This window comes from Canis lupus, chromosome 12 (genome assembly GCF_011100685.1).
Source record: "Canis lupus familiaris isolate Mischka breed German Shepherd chromosome 12, alternate assembly UU_Cfam_GSD_1.0, whole genome shotgun sequence".
In the NCBI taxonomy this organism is placed as follows: Eukaryota; Metazoa; Chordata; class Mammalia; order Carnivora; family Canidae; genus Canis; species Canis lupus.
The window spans coordinates 27,073,400-27,097,524 of NC_049233.1; the positions used below are offsets into that span (position 1 = coordinate 27,073,400).

The 24,125-nt window shown below is 37.0% G+C and overlaps 1 protein-coding gene across 1 annotated transcript in view; it reads right to left on the minus strand.

The window, feature by feature from the left end:
• Positions 1–628: 628 nt before the first annotated feature.
• Positions 629–24,125, minus strand: part of LGSN (lengsin, lens protein with glutamine synthetase domain) — a 29,774-nt gene continuing 6,277 nt past the window's right edge. The window contains 4 exon segments of the mRNA NM_001048103.1: positions 629–2,203; positions 7,979–8,145; positions 14,365–14,562; positions 15,319–15,448. Of these exon segments, the coding sequence (NP_001041568.1) occupies positions 1,004–2,203; positions 7,979–8,145; positions 14,365–14,562; positions 15,319–15,448 (1,695 nt within the window). The 3' untranslated portion in view covers positions 629–1,003.

A 24,125-nucleotide genomic window follows, 5' to 3' on the forward strand; every position in this document is an offset into this window, starting at 1 on the left:
TACAGGTGTCTTTGAAATCTTAGCTTCAAAGAACAGAACAAAGCATGAAGAAAGAGCCCATCCATCCCCAAAGAGCCCACCCACCCCCACACACATACCCATTCCACCTGTGTTTTATATCTGGGTTCTATATGAGATATTGTTTAAAGAAAAATTTTCATGACTTTCAAATATTTGACCTCATTGCTCCCCATCAAATCTTACTTCTTCTGAGTTTGTTTCTTGTGGACAGTATAGCCTTGAACTTTCTAGGCCTTTCAGGAGCTAGTAATGAAGGGTAAAAAGAAGGGATGTAACATGAAACTATCTGCTAACTTGCCATCATGACTTACTTTTGATAACTTTTTACAATTATTTGGAAAGATCACAATGATGTTTGCAAAATTTGCTCCACAAAGCAGAGCTTCCACCTTGTTACTCCATCTTTTGCGGGCTCTATTCCCTAGAGTGTTACCCTAACCCTCATGATCTGCAGTTTAGCTGACAGGAAGGGTAATTTCAGAAGGATGGGGGAAGGGCAGGAAATAGAGCATCCATCCTATATATGTTGAGATTAGTGAGATTGCATTAGTAAGCATTTTTTTCTCCCTGGCAGTCACAATGTATGTGCATGATTGAAATTCTCTTTTTTTTTTTTTTTTTTTCAGTCGTTTAAATTTTGCTATGTAATTCTTAAGACTCTTTTATTGTGTGAAGGTATCTGTTGCCTGAAATAACTGAAGGTTTCAATCTAGGTCAACATACACAGAGGAAATGATGACTGACTAACGAGACCTGGGAAATTTGCATATTACAGCTGCACCACAACTTTATTGTTTGTTTCTACTACCAGAATCCTCTCGGCAGTCCCATGTCATCTGTCAAGTGTTCCACCGAGACGAAGAAGAGCGAAAGCATAGGTAGTCTTTTTGTTGTTGATGATAAAAATCCAATCTTTTCTTCCTGGGAGATCAGCTACTTAAGTAAAAGTCACATCTCCAAAAGAATAGTTAAGGGTTCTATCCTAAATAAAATACTCTAAGAATTTATTTCTCTCCGCATCTGTTTCTTCATTTTCCAAATCATATTTTTTCATGGCAACAAAATAGCGAATAAACGTTTCCCCCAGGGCCTGTCTCAGACATTGATCTTCCTCCAGCGCCACAAGAGCGTCTTCCAGTTTCAAGGGGATCTCAGAAGCTTTTGACGGATACAAGTCCGTGCTGTCACCTGGACTGGCCAGGACACCATCGCTGCTTTGAAGTCCATCCAAGCCCGCGGCGACAGTCGCCGCCAGCACCAGGTAAGGATTTGCAGTGGCGGAGCCCAGTTTATTTTCTATCCGGGTGCCTTTCTCACCATGACACTTGATATTAAAAGCACAGCTGTTATCATTGTATCCCCATGTCGTAGGCACGCTCTCCTTGAGGTCTTTACTCTCCTTGGAGTAACGCTTTCGGCAGCTGACAGCAGGAGCCATCAGGCAGCTGAGAGCGGCCGAGTGCTTCAAGAGTCCTGCCAACCATTTTTTCCCCGTGATCGTGAGCTCTTCAATTCCAGAACTACTGCAGAACATATTTTTCTTCCCATCGACATCCCAGAGACTATGAGACAAAATTCCTGAATTGCAAAATCCAGTCTCGATGAAAAAGCTAGCGATGTAATTATATTTCCTTGCCACTTCTTTGACACCTGTTCTGAGGGTAAATGCATTATCAGCTGAACTGATGCCAAATTCGGGCAAAAAACAGATTTCCATCAGACCAGGCCTGGTAGAGGAGGAAAAACTCTCGACATTCGCTCCAGTATGATACAAACCATCAACGAGTTCCTGGATGAAAGGCTGGTCATGATTATTTAGCAATGTGGAGGCAGGAAAAGATATGGTCTTTGAATTGATAATTTCAGGCACAGCAAAAATGCAAAAATCATAGATGAAGGCAGAGAGCAGGGAAAAGCCAGAGTCCTGCAGCTGGCTCAGCTGCCTCTTTGCGATGTACCTTGGGGAAGTCAAAAGAGGCTCGCCAGTCACAGTGAATGTGTCACATATCACTCTTGCAGTTCTCTCAGCCCATGGCAAGACTCTAAAGGTTGAGAGCTCTGGCATTAGGACTATGTCACTATTAAAACATGTTGCTCTTATGTGATCCACTTCATCATCCTTAGGATTTGGTATCAGTTCAAGATAACCTCGGGGCATGCAAACACCATGGATCACTTTTTCCTAAAGAAATGAAAAGACAGAGCAATCAGATTTTGAAACTTGAAAACAAACAAAAAGGGGGGGGGGGGAACATTGCTAATGAGGAAAAATGTGTTTAACATCCGTTGGTTAACACTAGCTTAATATCAAATAAATTTTAAGTATTTTATTTTTTAAAGATATATTTAATTATTTGAGAGAGAAATAGTGGGAAGGAGAGGCAGAGAAGAGAGGGAGAGATAGAATCCTCAAGCCAAATCCCTGCTGAATGCAGAACCCGGATACAGGCTTCATTCCAGGACTCTGAGATCATGACCAGAGCTGAAATCAAGAGTTGGCCACCTGACTGACTGAGCCACCCAGGGGCCCCCAAATTTAAAATATTTTAAAATAACCCCCCAGGTTACTTTTATAAACAGTTCTTAATATTTTTAGCCTTCAAATCTTTACATGCTTTGAGATCTGAAAATAGCGTCATAAATAGAAGGTACAAAGATAAAGAAAATGTCTTTATAGCAAATGACATAGGTAAAGCCTTGTGAAATTATTTGAAATGATTATTACCTAGTCTTTTTGAAAACACTTTTTATTTTATGGCATAGTTGCTAATACTTTAGAGGTTTTATTTTGGCTTATTCTATTGTAATCCCTATAGTTAACTGAGAGTCCTCAGTCCTTCCCAGAGACTTGATTGTGGTTAGTCCTAGCACACACACGACAGTCATCCTAACACCAGAGGAGCCAGATCTGCTGAAAGCTGCACTCCTCTCTTCATTCACTTTTACAACTCAGTAAGAATGAATACATCACAGCCTCAAGGTCCCAGAAACTGCCTGTGAGCGTGGACCTATATCCTCAAAGCTATAGATCCAAAACGTTGTAGCCTTCAAGTCAACCATGAACTGGGTGTCATCAAATCTGACTTCTAGCTCTAGCTCTTTCACTAATTACTTGCTGGAAGTTAAGCAAATCACTGGACTATGTCATCTTCCATGTCTGTGAAACAAGTGTTAGACTCAATGCTTGCTAAGGCACTTTCTAGCCATATACCTCTTGGGGTTAGTGGATTTGGTCATTTATTTAACTTTTGCTATGTACCAGACAACAGGGATATGATGAGGTTATAAAGTTTAGCAGACATGTGAAACAATTTCTAGAAATTGTATCATAATAGAACAAGGCTTCATGTGTTAAAGGTTATATTAATGGTAGCGAAAAAGCTAACTATAAAGTTTGGTTCCCATAATGTCAATGTATATTATAAAACACACTAACCATCTGTAAGCCAAATTGTTTCTTATGTTACCTCCAACTCAAAGAGTATGGCTACCAAAGAGGAGCTATTACTAACAGAGATAACCTACTGGTCACTCTTCTGCCTTTGACCGTAACCCATGACCTCTTTTACTTTCCACCATCTATACATAGACTTTCAAATGTCATTTGACTTGGCTGATACAATCCTGATTTTACCAGTAATAAAGCTGAGAAAGTCAAGCACTATTCAGAGCCTGCTTAATTTTTTCAATTCCATCAGGGACCTGTACACACACACACACACATACACACACAAGCATTATAGAATTCTAGAGGACTTTAGTATGAAATCTTTTAATTTGAATTTCTACTGCAAGAAGTAATGTTATTTCCCTACTTTTCAGTTTTTTAGTTTGAAAATCTGTATGTTAGTTCTATATATTCCTAAAATGAAGGGTAATGTATTTTATTCATGAGACTTCCAAAAGTTCCTACAATTGAAATCTGTGTTTGTATTCACCTGGGTGTGAACAATAGGGAACGGTTGTTACCATTTCCTTCCCCTATGTTTTCACATATTTAAAGAATAGGAAAAAGAGAGAAAAAAAGTAAAAATAAAGAATAGGAAAAAGTCACACTTTATTCTTCAAACTATTTAATATGTGTTTTTCTGAGCACTCTTTTTTAACATTGTAATTTCCTTTATTCTTTTTTTGGACATTCTGAATTCAAACCACTCTTTATTAGTAGTGGGAAATATATATAAACATGTCTTGCTCATGACAACAAATTAAGTTACCTTAAAATGTGTTTCTAAGTACAAAGCACTAGGACAACTTTACACTCCAATGTTGCTCACCAGGGATTCAATAAAAACTCATGTAAAATAGCTCAAATCTGTATGATAACTGAAATTTGGACCACAGTGAAAGCCACCAAACAATTAGTTATAAATTCTATTCTAATATATCATGTTTTGATTAGATCAAAGATAGAAAGAATCCACATTATCTGTATATAATTTAAATAGAAATTAGTCTTTTGATGCAACAGAGACAATATAAGTTGGTGGTAAGTTTTAATCAGCTAATGTTTGTAAGGGACTTAGCACAGTGCCAGGCACCTGATAAATTTTCTTTGAAAAGTAGATACCATCAGAGTTTCCCAATTTGGCTTTTTCCAATTACACAGCAGTCTTTTCCTCTATTCTTAGTAGGTGGCTTGTTTTAAGAAGAAATCAATCTTGTTTTTGTTTTGTTTTTTTTTTTTAATAAGAACGGATACTGGGATCCCTGGGTGGCGCAGCGGTTTGGCGCCTGCCTTTGGCCCAGGGCGCGATCCTGGAGACCCGGGATCGAATCCCACATCAGGCTCCGGGTGCATGGAGCCTGCTTCTCCCTCTGCCTATGTCTCTGCCTCTCTCTCTCTCTCTCTGTGACTATCATAAATAAATAAAAAAAATTAAAAAAAATAAGAACGGATACTTAGCACAAATAAAGAATAAAAAGAAATATAAAAGCTGAGCTGAAAAAAAAAAAAAAAGCTGAGCTGGGGGCACCTGGCTGGCTGAGTCAGTGGAACATGCAACTCTTGATGTTAGGGTTGTGGGTTTGAGCCCCATGTTGGCTGTGGAGATTATTGAAAAATAAAATAATTTTTAAAAAGCTGAGCTGGAGAGTGTAGGTACAGTAAGAAAGAGAAAATAAAGAAGAGAGAAAGGGAGAGGAGGAAAAGGAGGAGGAGGAGAATAGGAACTGGAAGTGAAGAATCACAGGTGAACATCCCAGCTCTGCCTCTAATTATGTGTATAATTTTAAGAAAGCTTTCTTTAACTTTTCTGGGCCTCACTTCACTCATCTACAAATGAAGACGATGGATTATATTCTCTTATATTCCCTTTAAGTGTCTAACAATAATTTTTAAATTGACATTTTGTTTTCCACAAATGGTAAGAGGTTTAAAAATTACTTTAGGAAGATGGAAATTACTTTTCACTAAGTTATAGGCAAATTTAAATCATGGACTCCACTCTTTATTTAATGAGTTCCCCATACAGAATTGTGTTTATAAACAAACACATGTTGTTTATATTATTTTGCATGGCTGAACTTATTTTTTATGTCCATTTGCAATAAATTTTCCAAAATGAATTATTTAATTTTAAATTACAAATACTTGTGATGTCAGTATTCACTATTACCTATACCTCACAAGTTCCAAAATGAATTTAAAATGTTTTGTTAAAAAATAGATACCATATGATCATTAAATAAAAATAAAATAATGACTGGGTAATGAAATGAGAAAGTGAGCTTGTATTAGCAAACTAAGGCTAAAAATAAATGCAGCAATTGAGAGGAAGTATGACAAGATATATTAAAATTCTGATGATAGAAAAATTTTTTCCCCTCATAAACTCCAGGAAAAAAATGATTCTAATATATTGGACACTGAACAAGATAATGAAAAGTATTTTCAATAGTATTTAAAAAAAAAAGAAATGCAAACATTTTCTTTCTATGTCAATTATATCAATCCCCAGCAAGTAGAGGGAGCACATTAAATTATATTTTCATAAGAGTTTCTTTGAGGAACTAGAATAATACTCCAAATATGTAGCTTTGAGATGCCATTAGTGGAATAGAAGATTAGGATTTGACAAAAACTGAATAGCAAACAATTTTATATTGAGGTCTCTGGCAAGTGCCTGAAGTGCCAGTTGTGTTTTCTTATTGATTGAAAGAAATTCATATAAATTAGATTCTCAGCCAGTTCACAGTAAATTTCACATTTTCTTATCAAAATTAGCCAACATGCATTCTTCCCTGAATGAAGAGAAAATAATGTCTGCAGGCAGGTCTAAAGGATTTCTTAAAAGACAAATATGAGGATTTTTGTTTCTTTTTTATTATTGTTATTAAGTATAGTTGACATACAATGTTATATCAGTTTCAGGTGTACAACATAGTGATTTGACAATTGTATACATTATTCTGTGCTCACCAAGAGAAGTGCAGTCACCATGCAACGTTATTACAATAGTGTTGGCTATATTCCCTGTGCTATACTTTTCATCCCCATGACTTATTTATAACTGAAAGTTTTGTACCTCTTCATTGCCCTCACCTATTTCACCCATCCTCTACCCTTGGGAAACTATCAGTTTGTTTTCCGCATTAATGACTCTATTTCAGTTTGTTCATTTGTTTTACTTTTTTAGATTCCACATGTAAGTGAAATCATATAATACTTGTCTTTTTTCTTTCAGACTTATTTCACTTAACCTGACACCCCCTGGTTCCATCCATGCTGTCACAAATGGTAAGATCTCATCATTTTATGGCTGAGAAATAGTCCAGTATATATGTATACTACATCTTCTTTATTCATTTATCAGTGGACACTTGAGCTGCTTCTATATCTTTGCTATTGTAAATAAGGCTGCAATAAACATAGGGGTACATGGATCTTTTTCAGTTTTGGAGGATAAATACCCAGTAATGGAATTACCAGATGGTTTGGTATTTCTACTTTTAATTTTTTGAGTAACCTCCATACTGTGATTTTCCACAGTGCTTACACCAATTTACATTCCCATCAACAGTGCACAAGCATTCCCTTTTCTCCACATCCTTGCCAACACTTATTATTTCTTGTCTTTTTGATACCAGCCATTCTGACTGGTGTGAGGTAATAATATCTCATTGTGATTTTGATTTGCATTTCACTGATGATGAGTGAGGTTGAGCATTTTTAGTAAACAAATTTGAAACTGTTGGAATTATCTTAAAAAGTGTTTTTGATGATGCTCAATGTTTCCAACATAATACAAATGAGAAAATTACAATTAAAATAAATTTGGAGGTTGTTTAGCTTTTATATTTTCCTGTATAATACTAACTGATGTCCCTTCCTTCTAAAAAATGTTTCAGTGACACAACAAATCAGTCAATAAAATAAATACATGACATAAACTGAAAAAAAATCTCAGAAAGTCTCAAAACATATTCAAAAGACAACATTTCTTGGTATCATTATTTTTAAGAACTTAATAGTATTTATTAAGTCATCCAACAACAATAGTGTATTTTTTTATCAGAATTAGAAGCTGAAAGGGATATGCTTTCTACCTAGCAAATTTTAATCTTTTTTTTTCTCATTTTATATTTGCTCTTGGGTCTTCTGTTGCAATTTTCTTATGTCAAACAAAATATAATCTCCATAATTGCAGTAAGAGAGAGAAGATAATTCTATGGAGGCAAATTATTCAAGGCAGAAAGACTAAAATTACCAGTCTTAATTAGTTTTGTATTTCTATTGGGTAAAGGAATTGCTGTTTGAGTCCTGAAAGTGTATGTTCAGCTCCTTAGGGAGCAATGATGTGTTTGGAGAGGGACAAGGGAGAAACAAAATAAATTATTGGTTTTCACCTTTAGTTACTGTATAGATTACAAGAAAATAAGATAGAGTAGTAAGGACCATTTGCTTGCTTACAGTCATGAAATTACATTCAATCATAACTCTATCTGTAAAACTCACTTGGAAAAAGTGTGCAGGGATACTCTTCGATCTGGACACACCATGAAGGTCTGTGGCTTCAAATCTCACAAATTGAAGGTGATTCTTGGCCATCTCTTGTTTAATGTGCTTCATTCTAGAGGAGAGGTGAGGTGTGGTCGGAATTTGAGTGTCCTCCCAGGTGTTATCTGTAGAATAGAAGATGGCCCTAAGACATTAGATCATGATGAATTGAAAAGCAAAAGGAGGCCACAGAGTAGTCTAATCATCATGATTGTCGACAAAATCATCACATACTCATGTCATTGACTTACAATTGGAGATTTTACCTTTCAAACTCTGCCTTTACCATAATCCCAAGAACATGATCTCTAAACAGCCTAAGAGATTGTTTGGCACTTGGGGCTAAGTGAAAGTGACGTTACTTGCATAAGCATAGAGCAATATCATATGTAAGTACTTAACTGAAAATGCCTTTGCTTATGGAAGTTAGGATACATTTGCCTAACTGGACAGCTTGGGCACCATACAAGTCTGCATGCAGATCACTGAGAAAACTGAGTTTCTTGAACTAACTGGTAATACCTAAATTAAAAGTTCTTGTATGTTTAAGGGCAACATTGTTTGGTTTTTGTTTATTTTCTGCAGATCTGCATTTTTTTGTTTTGTTTGCCAAAAGGGCTTTATGATAGCAGCTGAATCTAAGACAGCTACATGTCTCTGTCAAATTTAAACTTTAAAATCAGTATAAATGAGCAAACAAAATTATTTTTCAAGGGTAAGAGTGTAAGAAATGGAAAATCTAGAGTGATTACTCAATATTAAAAACAGAAATCTAAATATATATACATATGTATGTATATGTATGTATATGTGTGTGTGTATATATATATATATATATAAAGATAGACTACAAATTCTAAAACTTCAGAGCTAGAAGAGAGTTTGGCAATAAATTACCTAATCCAACTGACTTGCTAGCTTGAGTCCCAGAGAGGTAGGTACAGTGACGTAGTCCAAATTATTTTCAGTTCATTGCCAAAACTGAAGCTACAAACCAGACCTCTTAACTCCCAGTGGGTGACTCATCACCATAAAATGAATGAATGTATCTAAAACATATAAAAGGGTCAGGCACATAGTACACGTCACAAATGTTAGCTACCGTCCAAACTTTCGGAGAAGTAGCAGACAGTAGAGATTCAACACAAACACTGAAGTCATCTGCCTCCCTCAGAATCCTGCTTGTGCCCTAGATGCTTTCTTACTTCTCTGAGCCTGGGCTTTCTCATTGATACAATATTATCCACTTCATAGGTTTGTTGTGACAATTAAGCAAGTCATTTAACAGTTCCTGGCAGACATTAAGCACCATATAAGTGCTTCTTAAACACATAAAGTGAACACAATTACTCTAACCCTTACTAGGGATCATACATAGTACCATGATCATGTCTGAATCTGAATTCCCATCAATCTGTCACATCACTGATGACGAGCAGCTATAATTTTAAATTATACCTGAATATCCTTTTTTGAGATATAATTGGCTTTAGAAATAAGCATAAAGATTGACAGGTTAAAAAACACAGATTAAGTAGATTTTAAGTACATGAAGCATGAGGAAAACAAATTACTAGTTGCCACCTATACAAATATATTAGAGATAATGTCCTGTCACTGATACATTTGGCTACTCTGAGACTCCTGAGGCTTTATAACTACCTCCCATTTAACACAAACAATTAAGCTGTAGCAATTACAATGTTTCATGCTAAATTAGCAGTTGCTGTCTTCCCAACCTATCCTGAAGTATTGGGTGTTTTGGCCAAGTTGAACAATTCTCCTCACTGAAAAATGAAATTTACAGGCACCTGAAAATATGGAAAATTTCAGAAAAGCAGTATTCTAAAAATAATAAGGACTTATATATAAGCTATAAATATTTTAACAACATAAAAAAATCAGTAGGCATCTCCTATTAAAGGAGTAAAGTCATTTTATTGGCTCACCAGTAATATGATCACAGCCAATCTTACTAATTCTTTGTCTTATCTATATCTTCTAAAGTTTGTAAAATAAATATGCATCCACTCAAGACATGTTGTTTGGTTACCATATACTATTTATTTTGGACATATATCTAGGGCTGGACAATATATTTATTGTATTTGTTTGCCAGGGCTGTCCTAATAAATACCACAGACCAGGTGGCTAAAACAGAAATGTTATGTTCTTACAGTTCCAGAGGGTAGAAGTCTAAGGTCAAAGTGTCAACCATATTGGTCTCTTCTGAGAGCCTCTCTTGTTGGCTTGGTAATGGCTATCTTCGTCACATGATCTTCCCTGTTTGTGGGTGTTCTAATCTTCTTGTATGAACACCCGTCATGTTGGATTAGAGCCCCCCCATAGACTTCATTTAACATTAATTACTTCTTTTAAACCCTATCTCCAAATACAGTCACGATGTGAGGTGTGATGGGATAGGACTCCAACCAGCTATGAATGGGGGGAAACATAATTCAGCCCATAATATATCATACCATTTCCATTTTCTTCAGAGTCCTTATCACCACCCACCATATTGCGTAATCACATGTTTACTTTCTGTCCTTTCCCCCTGCAGGTCAGTTCTAGGAGAATAGGGGCTCAGCTTCACCTGCTGCTGTCAGTGCCTGCAGCAATATAAAAGTATCATAGATGCTCAATGACTAGCCCTTTAACCAGGGGTTTGTGAGTAAATTAACTAATTAATACAGCCTGGGTGATCTGACCTTGTCTAACAAATAGAAATTGTCATCACGTATTTTGGTAAGTATCTTAAGTATCATTTTATTCATTTGAAAGTTTAATTCTTTCACCAAATATGAGAACTCTATCCAATCTAATTTCATTTACAAGGAATCAACCAATCTTACTGAATCATTGTCTGAATTTCTTTTCTTCAAATAAATCATACTTGTTAGTTACAATTAAACCTTTTGGTCAGACCTTCCCAGATGCACATGATGAATAGCAGGCAGATAATTGCTAGTTTGGGGACTCATTTGTTTTTCTTACAGTATAGTTCCTGGGAGGTGTTCTCCTTTCCCATCCCCTCAGAAGACTAATAAATTAAATCAATCTGCTTTAATAGAGGAAGTTTTCCTGCTGTAAGTGTTGGTGGGTGGGGAGGACACTAAAAAAAAAAAAAATTAAAATAAAACCTCAAAGCTCTATAGCAACTAGAAGACCTTGGAGAAATGTTGCCTGTGTTCAGTGATGATGAGGACATATTTCAGTTACAGCAAACAAGCTGTGGTCGCTTATAAAGGCAGATTGAATAGGCATTTGAGCATTCAGAAATATCAATCCATAAAGGAGAAAGTGCATTCAGAAGTAAATACTCTGCAACACATTTATTTAGCTTATGGAATGCCCGGGATGATATGCCATACTACTTTCCCAGGACCCGCTCTCCTTTATCCACATGGCTGCTTTGAGAGACACCCTCTTAGAGCAAATGTGACCCCACCTCCCGTCACAGCATGTTAGCCTGAATAGCAGAATAACCAAGTAAAAGCAGGAACAAAAAGCAAAAACAGTAAAAAACTGGAGAGGAGGAGCTTTTCTTTGAAAAAAAAAATATATTTTTTAAAACGTCAGAAATGGGATGCCTGGGTGGCTCAGGGGTTGAGCGTCTGACTTTGGTTCAGGGCATGATCCCAGGATCCCGGGATCAGGTCCCACAACAGGCTCCCCACATAGAGCCTGCTTTCCCTCTGCCTAAGTCTCTGCCTCTCTCTCTGTGTGTTTCTCATGGATAAATAAATAAAATCTTTTTAAATAAATAAATAAATAAATAAAAATAAAACATCAGAGAAGTATCACAGAGAAGAAAACACCATGTTAAAATTTCTAACACTTATTGAGGAGTAGATTTTCATATTCATCTTTAAATTCTGTATTAGTGGTTTGTTTAAAGCTATAAACTTTTTGGTACTTTGGGTCTATTAAGAAACAATCTAGCCTGGGGCCAAAGAGGGAGCTTCTGAATTAACCAAGTTAAGTGAATAATGATGCCCATCCTCATAGTCACAGTCGGTTGGTACAGAGTTTGTGACACAAGTTTCTTCTTCATATTTTTTTTGATTGAAGACTAAGAAATGGTCAATTTCATCTCAGTGTTATGGCAGAGACTATATAAAACAAGGGTCACAAACTGGAAGAGCCAATGTGGCCAGCAGATGTTTTCTTACTAGTGGTCCCACTGTTTGAAAACTTTTAGAATAGTCAACACTTAAATATCTGAATATTTCATACAAAAATCTTGAGTTCAAGCTTCTCTTGAAGAAATTAAATTTGGTAACACTGGGTGGTTATTTCTCCATAGCAACCACTGGCTAGTGCTCTGAGGTGGCCCGAAATGGGGCGTGTATCCTCTAATTCATGGATTGGCAAATATTTTCTATAAAGGGCCAGATAGTAAATATTTGCAGCTCTGTAAGCCATATGGTATCTGTTGCAACTTTTCAACTGTGCCATTGTAACACAAAAGCAGTCATAGGCAATACACAAACTTTCACAAATAATGGCCAGCAGGCTGAATTTGGCCTGTGGGCCGCCATTTGTCAACGTCTGCTGTAGTTTCTCACAGCCAGCATTATTGACCGTTTCCTTATGCCAGCTCACCTCACTCACTTGTATTATTTACCTGGCCCCTGTGCCATTTGTGTTAATAGTGGAAATGTTGTGGTAGGCAGAACTGCCCCACAAAGATGTTCACATCTTAAGCCCTGAAACCTGCAGAATATGTTAAAATGCAGGCCAAAAGGGACTTTGCAAATGCAAGTAAGGACATAAACCTCAAAATAGGGATATTGTCTTAGATTGTCCTGGGTTCTTAAAAACAGAGAACTTTCTCCAGCTGTAAGCAGAAAAGAGGTATGGAAGAAGGAAAATTTTGAGAGGTTCCAAACATAGGTATTTGAGGGATCATCTTGGTCCTAAGACACAGGACCAGAGAGAGGCTTCCAAGAGCTAAGTGCCACCCCAGAGGACAGCCAGCAAGGAATCAGTACTCAGTCCAACACCCCCAAGGAACTGGATTCTCCCAGTAATCTGAACAAACTCCCTAGAGTCTCTCGATAAGAATCCAGATCCAACCCCTTGACTTCAATCTTGCAAAATCTGAAACAGAGAAACTAGCTGAATCAACCCAGACTTCTGGCATATAGAACTACAAGGTAATGAATTGTGTTCTCTTAAGTTACTAAATTTGTGGTGATTCATTATGCTGGCAATAGAAAACAAATACATATGGAATTCGGACAGTGTTCACTTCCCAGGCTCTAGTTCCTCCTTCGTCCCTGTGTGTAATAAGGAATTTAGCCTTGCCAAAAAAGACCTCTTTACCCTTTGCTCCTGAATGACAGTCTGGAGTATCCTGCCTGACAAGAGTGTTTTTGTTTACCTGGGGCTTCTGGGCCACAGTAGAAAATCCAATAATGTCATTTATCCTGGAAGCTTTGAGTCATATGGTATCAGCTTGATTCCCAGAGAAGCTGGAAACTCTGGTCAGCCACATGAAGCCCCACTTTAGAGCCTCAAAAAAAAAAAAAAAAAAAAAAAAACAAAAAAACAAAAAAAAAAACACAAACAAACCGAAAAACAAAAAACTAGACACCAAGACTGAGGTGAGATTCCCTGCTTGTCAATACTCCATGCATATTGCTACATATCATTGCCAAAAGAGTGGTGCTGTCCATGACTCCACTGGGAGAAACAAATAGAATCTCCATGCTTAAAACTTTCCTGTATTTTCCCCACTGGACCTCTTCCCTTGGCTGATTTTAATCTGTATTTGTTGACTGTAATAAACTATAACCTTGAGTAATAATTTTCAGTGAGTTCTGTGAGTCCTTATAGGAAAACTAGGGTTAGTCTTAGGGAATTCCCTAACTTCCAATTGATATTAGTAGTGAGGGGTAGCCTCATGGACCCTGTCCTAACTTCACATACTGCTGCATTTCTGCCTTTCCAAACCTTGTTTGTTCAATCCTTTCATCATGGATTCCCTTGTGAAATAAATACCTCGTTTTAACTAGTTTTCGCTTAACTCAGTCCCAGAGATTTTTAACCAATGCACTGATAGGCCAAAATAGTTGTATCACTATCACAGAAACTTAAAACAACAAAATTTCACTTTTAGAAAAGGCTAGAAAGATCATTCATTGAAGCCCTTCCATTTTCTAAATGAGCAGCCTAGTGGTTAGAGAAAACTATAAAGTCTTTTATAAATGATAGTTTAAAAATTCTTCTGACTCCCAGACTGGCATTCCTCAATCAATGCCTCATTATCTGTAAATCAAATACAAATTTGGGATTAGTGGCTAGAATCATATGTCAGTTTGTTTCTGAGTCCTTACCAGCATGGTTGGAGTTTGTGTTAAATTCACTACAAGGAGCACTGGCTGATGTTTTGAGGGGTGATGGTTTTATCACTGTCGTCTGATTCTCAGAGTCCTTGTCATCTTGTGGCAGATGAGAGTCTGCGGAGCCAGGTCCCACAACTGGTTTGCTCATATTCCCCAATGTGTGGCACACCATTTGGCTTCTGATCCTTTCTTTAATAATAAAGAAAAATGTTAAAACACATTGCCATTGTTTTCAACTGTATTTTAACATGATATGGAGAGGAATCTTTAAGAAAAGAATATATTTCTAATATATATATATTTCTAGGCAGTGACATACCAAATGAAGGGCAATGGTATGCCCTAGTTGTGGACCAGAAGGGGGTATGTTGTCTGTAGAAAGTTTAAAAACGATAGTAATATCGACAAAAGCTCTGATTGCTTTTTACTGTTACCATACAGTGGCCATTCCTACTGCCCCTGCCTTGGAAGACCACTGTTCTTGGATTGGGTCTCTTGTTCAATTAATTTGTACTTTCAGCACTGTTTCAGATCTACTGAGTCAAGTTGGAATTCTAGCATGTGATATGAAAACTTGTTCCACATCTTTATTGTGGTCTCCCAAGTCCTTAGTAATGATCCTTGCACTCAAGTCCCAGAGCAGACATATGCTTCCCTTCTTATGCATACTTTCCTTCTGTTGTATTCTTTTTCCCGGCTCCCCCACCTCCACTACCTCCTAGTTCTGTCCTCTTTAAATTCTGAATATTTCGATTGCTTATTTTTATATATTTATGTTATACCCTTACATTTGGTATCTTGTACACTGCCTATGTAGAAATAAATTTTATTCCCTTGTTTTTGCTTCTCCCTTAGATGAAAAGAAAATGTGTTAGGAAAAAGAAAACCAAATAGAGGTTGTCATTGACATCATATATTCCTAAGAGATCATAAGAGCTAAGATACCTTTTGAGTTTGATACATCCATTTCTCCTACTTCAGTTGAAAAAATATGTTGTTTTGTGACTTTCTTTCTTGTTCTTCTTAATTTACTCATCCTGCTGGCTTCAGTCTCATTACCTTCATCTCTCGTATTCTGTAATAATTAATAAACAAAAGGCCAAATAACAGATCATGCACGCAACTAAATTTGGATGTCAAGAAAGCATGGCAATTGCATAGCTAAGTTTTAAAGTGAATATAAGAGATTTTTACAAAGAGGTAAATTTTGTCACTTCCATATGCTCTTGAATAATTCAAAATTTAAAAGTCTAATATTTTGCTTACAGTCTGGATATTCTACAGTCCTTTTATATGTGGTATAGAAGTGTCATTAAATAAATTAAGATCTTGTCCAACTAGTGAAGATTTCTATGTTTATTTTTTACCCTGGGATATTTTATATTATCCATTCCTAAAAATATTTTACCAAATCCATTTCAGCTTCAAAGTCCTCTTTTTATGACTCCCATCTTTTTTAGGATCTCAAACCTTTTGGCCAGAAGCACAAGTACCTGAAGAATTAGATTTTATTCTCTCTTTTTTCTTACACTCATCCTTATTGTATCTATATTTACTTGAAAAAAAAAACAGTTGCATTCATAAAATACTATTTTGTATGTGTAAAACAAATATTATACTTAAATAGTTTTATGGCTTGGGAAAACCTAAAAAAACATTTTATTTTTTTATTATTATTTTTTTAATTTTTATTTATTTATGATAGTCACACAGAGAGAGAGATCGAGGCAGAGACACAGGCAGAGGGAGAAGCAGGCTCCATGCACCGGGAGCCCGACGTGGGATTCGATCCCGGGTCTCCAGGATCACGCCCTGGGCCAAAGGCAGGCGCCAAACCACTGCGCCACCCAGGGATCCCTAAAAAAACATTTTAAAACAAAATAGCCTAAAAAAAAATAGCCTAACTTTTACAATCTAGTTCTCATCCTTGACAGAATTCCTTGATAGACCTGTCGAGGACTATTCCCAGCATGGAGCTGGGTGGTGAAGCAGGGGCTGAGGGGTGAAGAGCTCCTGCATCTCTGCACTAACAGTGGGAAGAATCGTCCCTGCAGTCCCAGGACACAAAAGCTAACACTGGAAAAAAAAAAAAGAAAAAAAAGAAAGAAAGAAAACAAAAAAAGCTGACATTGCTGTTTTTTGTTTTTTGCAAACCTTTTTTGTAGTTTGAAGGAGGAGGAAAGGAGCAGGGATAGAGTCAATAACTGTAGTCTAAAATGTTTTGAGCTATTGTCTTTTTGAAGAGCAGGTTCTGAAAGGTTCCACATCTGGGAGCAAGTTATAAATATGCGTCCAGAGTGGTTGCTGGGGAACAGCTGCACACATTTGTCGATACCAATTCACTCTCTAAAAGCTAAAATAAGTAAAAAGAATTGAACTTGTATTTATATGTAATTATGATACATTGTTATTATTGTTACTATGTTTAAAAAAGATATTTCATAGGATAAAATCTTTCATGTCATCTTAGAATTTCACATCTTAGAAGATTGTGGTTCCTTTTACCCCAGATAATTTTATATTTGGATGATGTGATACTTCTTGCAAGATATAGTTATTTTTTTCTAGCAGCTTATTATTTAAATATTTTCCCAATACACTTCTCATAGAATTCTGACAGTGATATACTGGCCTTATTGTACATAGTCACTATCTCCAAAATTGCATTGCCAGAAATATACATTATATAATTGTACTTTTTGCTAAGTGTTTTTATAAATAAATGACTCTAGCTTTATTAAGAAGTCTTGTTTAGGGGTGCCTGGGTGGCACAGTCACTTAAGATTCTAACTCCTGGTTTCAGGCTTGAGTCATGAAATAGAGTCCCACATTGGGCTCAGTGGGGAGTCGACTGTAGGATTCTCTCCCTCTACCTCTTCCCTCCTCACCCCTCGCTTGTGCACTTTCTCTCTGTAAAATAAAATAAATCTTAAAAAAAGTCTTGTTTAGAAATGAAATACTTGGTCAGGTATATAAATATGAAAGGAAATTGAGTAAACTAACATTTGTGTTAACTTTATCCATTAAGGATCCTCTCACATACAAATTAAAGGAATCAAATGAGATAGACTTTCTTTCAGCTTCAAACTCTAACCTCATGCATCTGAGTGGCTCAGTGGTTGAGCATCTGCCTTCCGCTCAGGTCATGATCCTGGGGTCCTGGGATCGAATCCCACGTCAGGCTCCCAGGAGGGAGCCTGCTTCTCCTTCTGCCTATGTCTCTGCCTCTCTCTGTGTGTTTCTCATGAATAAATAAATAAAATCTTAAAAAAAAAAAAAAAAACTCTAACCTCAATTGAATAACAATGTGCTAAAACTGAGCACTTTGTCAGGCACATTTTTCAGCATAACCCTTAAGGTAACAGAATCTCCATTTTACAAATGAGAAAAGTGAGACCTAAAATAACTTGCCCGAGGCCACAGAAGTGAATGAGATGCAGTTTACAAACAGGTCTTCTAATTTCCAAAATGCCATTCTACTTCCTAAATGCCAGAGATTCAAGTTTAGAGAGGATTCATTTTAATAACGTTCACCTGCTTTCATATAAACCAGATCAAAAGGGAAAGTTTAAGAAAAAAAAAAAAAAAGATAATTCACCTCATTACTAACCTGAGATTTTTACCAATTAAAGGCCAAGAACTAAGTCATAATTCATGCCTCTAACTCCATAAAGATGCTCAAAAGAATTTTTTTCAAATTAAGAATACATTTAGTTCAGTCCTTTGAATTATTTTTTATATACAAGGATGATCAAAGTATAGACACAGCTGTAACAGCTGAACCAAATTTATTAGATCCTTGGCTTATCCTGACCCCAGTAGAATGTTTTTGTTCTCCTAAATCTTTCAATTATATTTGGTTACAATATGAATAATATATCAGTAAAAAAGCCAACTAGCCAAGATTCATGAAGTTTGCATTCTAATTCTGACTTTTCCACTGAGTTGCAAGTCCTTCAGGAGCCTTGTCATTTTCATCTGTAAACACTGCTATAAATATAAATATACCCAGCAATTATATTCACAATTTACAAGTATTTTCATAATCAGGCAATATTTTAAATTTAATTTAATACAACAACATCAAAGGAACTTTTATTATTGCCTACATTTTGCCAAAGCAGATATAGGTCCATAGAAGTTAAGTGATTTGTTCAAGGTCATATGACAGCCAAGGAAGAATGGGAATTATTTGAGGAGCTTCCCACAGCACTGTACCCAGACAGTTGAACTGGAGGAAATTTCACTTCTATTATATAATGTTATCTGTACAACTGGTAAAACCTTGTTCACTCAACTTCCTCAATTACAGATTTTTTCATTTGCATATTTTTTATAACTCTTCTCTGTCTAAGGCTTAAAACAACCTTAAGTCACTACCAGCTTTAAATTTCATCAGTCCAAACAGTGAGGACTATGCAAATTGCTATGGTAAGGCAAAGTCAAAGAGATAAAATAAATAAAACATGATATGTTTCATAAACAATCTTACAATTTAGTACAGGCAATAAAGTGTTATAGAAATTGAAGGTTTCCACGTTGCCAAGAAAGAGATATAGGTCGGGGATAGCAAACTCAAATACCAGACAGAAAACAAAGAGACTCAGTGGGCTGGAGAGTGACCACCAAAGCTGACATCTCTCCAGGAAGAAGCCTAACTTGGTTTGAGCCAATCACTGCCGTGACAAACATGGCCCCAGTGTTGCCAGCTTTAGAATGCCAGTGTTGGCAATCTAAGGAATGCCAAAAGTCTGGATTTTGGTGAAATTTTATGATTTTTAAATGTTAACAATTAAAGTATAAGTAGGGAATAAAGAAGGAAAGAAAGTTTCTCAACTTCCACCCAGCCAGGTCTCAAAATGACTGGAATACAGTTCAGAATGTGCAGCAGATCTACAGGGGCCTGGTCACAATGATAGCATCAGTGGCCACGTATATTTTCCCTAGCACTGGTATCTAGTGTGGTACTAAGAGATAATGGTCAAAACATTTAACTCTTATTATAGCTGACAAAAATAAAAAACACTTTTATTATATCTACTACATGTCATCTCTCTTCTAAATCCTTTTTATATATCAATTCATTTAGTCTCAAAACAAGCCCTTGAAATAAATATATTATCATCCTCGTTTTAGATTATGAGGATAACTGAGTCAAAGAAAGACTAATTAACTGGCTCAAAATCACATTTCTCATAATTGGCAAAGATTTGAACCCAGGCAATCGGCTCCAGAGTACAAGCACTTAATGTATCGCTAATGAGTACCATCAGAATATCCCTGCATCACTGCTGGGGTGCTGGGAAGCTAGGGCAAGGTTCTAGAGAGCCCCTACAGAGCCAGATCTTAACTCTTTAGTGGATGGATCATGAAAATGTACAAAGGCCCAAGAGGATTAGTTGGCTAGATACAGAAGTTAGGAGGCTTGGGAGGAGACAAGGGACTCTTATCAGCACCTGTTTACCAACTAGTTTAGAAACTTTTTACCAGATGTGCCTGGGTGGCTCAGTTGATTAAGTGTCTGCCTTTGGCTCAGGTCATGACCTCAGGGTCCTGGAATCCAGCCCCATGTTGAGCTTCCTGCTCAGTGAGGAGTCAACTTTTCCCTCTCCCTCTGCCCTTCTCCCACTCATTCTCTCTCTCTATCAAATAAATAAATAAAATCTTTTTTAAAAAATAAAAATAAATTTTTCATCATTTGTCAGGCATTCAATAACATAGTTCCAATTTACAGATCTCCTGGTTGCTCCATCATGTTGGATAAGCAGTGCCTGATGTATATAGTAACTACTAAACAGATGTTAATCCTGATTATTATTACAGAGGCACTGTGCATTACTGGGGATCTCTGTTGGGAAGATATCTCATTCTAGGTTACCACATGCGCCCCTGACTCATGGGAGCTGGCTCTCACTGAGTCAAGCACTAATCCCTTATCTAAAGAGCTCTAGATTTGGGGCACCTAGGTGGCTCAGTGGTTGAGCATGTGCCTTCCGTCCAGGTCGTGATCCCAGGGTCCTTGGATGGAGTCCCACATGGGGCTCCCTGCAGGGAGCCTGCTTCTCCCTCTGCCTATGTCTCTGCCTCTCTCTGTGTGTCTCTCCTGAATAAATAAATAAAATCTTAAAATAAAAATAAACAGCTCTAGATTCTGAACAATAAACTAGAGGAACCCCTCAGAGAGATTAGGGTATGTCAAGCAGTCTGAGGGTCCTCAGAGAGGGTGCTGTGACCTATATACTCATGCTTAGACTCTATAGCACCGCTATTATTAAACAGGCAGACTATTTTACAAATAGTCTTCAGACAGCCAAGGAAACTAGGCCAAGCTTTAAAATGAAGAAAGGACACTTAAGCTGAAGATAGAGGTGAAGTAAACCAGGTTGGAAGAACCACAAGCATAAGCACAGATATTCAATTTCATTTTGATAGCATAACATAAATATGCAAATCTAATTCATGTTTAATTTAGACAATCTCAAAATTCTATGACAACAGGTTGATCCTGACTTGATTTGACATTTCCAATGGAGAAGCTTTTCTCACTTCAGAAATGTTTCTGTTATCATCCCATTAGAGGACTCCTTTGTCTCATACATGGGACTGGCCTTAAAGAATGTTTCATATCACAAGAATTTTTCACAATTCATGTTTTCCTCATCACATTGTTTCTTTTTGAAAGCTGTTATATGGTTTAGTATAAGTTTATCATTTTGCATTTCAACTCAGTGGCTTGATCAAATTAACTAAAAGAGGCTTCACCTAAAGGGATCCTGCCAACCATTAAATTTAGACCCTAATTTGACCTAATAAGTTTCCGTGCCATGTATTAACTGGTGTTATTTAGATTCTAAATATCACTGACTTACTCATTTGCTTTTCATTTTTTCTAATGGCTACCTTTTTAATATCAATACTTTAAAAACCTTTGTTTTACCCTTATATACTGGCTATAGTCTGAGGCATAATCATTAATGGATCTACTAAACATTCTGATTTCATTAATGATAAGGGTGTGTGACAAAGAGAGCAAGCCAAAAAGAATCTTATCAAGTTTTAACCTCTGTTAGAAATAATGGGAAAAAAGTATCGATGTTTACCAAATGTAAAAGAATATGAAAATGCCTTCAGTTTCCTTAAAGTGTGCTCTTCAAAGAAAAAGGGGGGAAAATGTATTCAAAATATTTATAGAAGAGATACTTCAAAGAACACAGTGCAAACTTATGTCAACTAATCTAAAAATATCCATACTGATTTACCACTATTTCTTCTGGCAATTTGTTCTAAGGATATAATACAAAATATATAAAGTTATATGTGCATCCAATGCCACCTTTGTTATGATAAAAACTTGAAAGCAGCACACAATGAAGTGGGAAGAGTTAAATACATTGTGATAGTTCTACTCAGTAAATTCACCATTTAAAAATGAATGCTTACATTTCCTATTTTTGTCACCTGGATTACCACAATAGTTACATTGTGGTTCATTCCATTCTCCACTTCTACCCACCCTTCAGGGTACTACCCAGGGTACTTCTTTATTTAAAGAAAAATCTATTTATTTATTTGAGAGAGTGAGTGAGCAGACAGGCAGGAGCAGAGGGAGAGGGAGAAATAGACTCCCCCGCTGAGCAGGAAGCCAGACAGACTCGGGGCTCGATCCTAGGACCCAGGAATCGTGACCTGAGCCGAAGGCAGACACTTAACAGACGGACCCACTGAGGCACCCCACCACGGTGCTTCTTTAAATCACAATTTTGGTCTTATTATTTCTCTGCTTGGGATACTTTCACAATTTTACATCACCTTCAGAAAAAAATTTAAATTAGTATTCTCTGAGGCTCTGCAAAGGCCAGTCTCACTGATCCCTGCAGATTCCGTAGCTGGCCATTTTTATGCACAAACTTTATCTCCATCCATGGGAAACCAGTTTTATCATTCCTCTGACTCACAACCAAAAGGCAATGATTAGCCTAACTATTATGGTTCCTTAAGTGCCAAGAATATGTTTAGGTGTTCTTCTAGAATTAATAATCACTGCAGCTGGGGATCCCTGGGTGGCTCAGCAGTTTAGTGCCTGCCTTTGTCCCAGAGCGCGATCCTGGAGACCTTGGATCGAGTCCCGCGCCCCGCTCCTTGCATGGAGCCTGCTTCTCCCTCTGCCTGGCTCTCTTTCTCTCTCTATCATGAATAAATAAATAAAATCTTTAAAAAAATAATAATAATAATCACTGCAGCTATAAAACATGGAACTACTTATAACCCAAAATGCACTTGGGCAATCTAGGATAGAGATCATAATTGATCAGACTATGGTAATGGCTGTAAGGATGGTGAAAATGAGCATACTACAGATATATTTGGGAAGTAAATTTGGCAGTTTGGAGATTGACTTGATATAGGAAGTGCAAGAGATAGAGGGTCAAAGGTGATAGTCAGGTTTCTGACTTGGGAACCTAGAATGAGGAGGAGACCTGAGAGATGAGTTGCTAAGTTCTGTTTTGAGTGCATGGAATGTATGATAATTGTGTCATCTGAAAGCATCCAGCAAGCATTGGCCATGTGGGTCAGAACCCAAAAGATAAAATGGAAGGAAAGAAAACTCCTGAAAGTGCTTGGAATCATTAAGAGAAAGAGCAGAGATTGAGAAAATAAGAGAACAAGATAGAACTGGGAAACAACAATATCTAATAAGTAAATATAGGAATGGAGTCCCAAAAAAGTAATCAGAGAAAAAAATGATGAGAAAGGGAAAGAAAATTTGGAGCAGAGTGGTTTCACTGATAGCAAGAGGTAAAGCTGTCTTAAAAGAAGGGAGCACCAATAGGCCTACTACTGAAATGATAAACAAGGTTGGTATTAAGACCAGTTCATTGTATTTTGTGACCCAGGTCACTAGAGGCATTGGTAAAGTCAGGTTCAGTAAAAGAATGTGAGCAGCAGCCAGACTGCAGTGATCTGGGGAGGAATGAGAGGTGCTTAACCCAGGGTCTACACGTGATAAGCACACCAGGAATGTTCTCTACTGCTAAGTGGAGACAGTCTGGACATATAACTCAAAAGTGAAGAAGGAGACAGACAATGACCACTGGAGAAGTACATAGAGGTCTAAGAAAGCTTATGTTGCTTTTAGGAAGAACAGACTTACACACATTTAAATGCTTAATGAAAGGAGTTAATAGAGATACCTGGGTGACTCACTGGTTGAGCGTCTGCCTTTGGCTCAGGTCATGATCCTGGAGTCCTGGGATCAAGTCCTGCATCAGGCTCCCTGTGGGGAGCTTCTCCCTCGGCCTGTGTCTCTGCCTCTCTCATGTGTGTGTGTCTCTCATGAATAAATAAATAAAATCTTAAAAAAAAAGAAGAAAGGAGTTAATAAAGATGTTGAAGAGAGAAAGAAAAAGGATAAAGTGAGGTTCCTGAATTCAAGCAGAAAAGATGGAAACTAGAGTTGCAATGAAGGGATTAACCTTAATATATCCTCCTCTATAAGAGGAAGAAAAGAAGACACAATGCTAGAAGAAAGCAAGAAGAGAAAACTTAAGGAAGAAAGGAAAATTAAGAGGAGAGGAAGGAGGAAATTGTCAACATTTAATGAGTGCTTTTCAGATGACAGAATGGACGATTAAGTTCACCCAGTAAGTGGCAGAATCTGAATGTGAAACTAATTTTAAAACCTCCATCTTTATCTATAGAAAGGTAGCCAGTTATGGAACTTCCAGTTTTCTCTTCTAGGTGAGAGGTGCTCA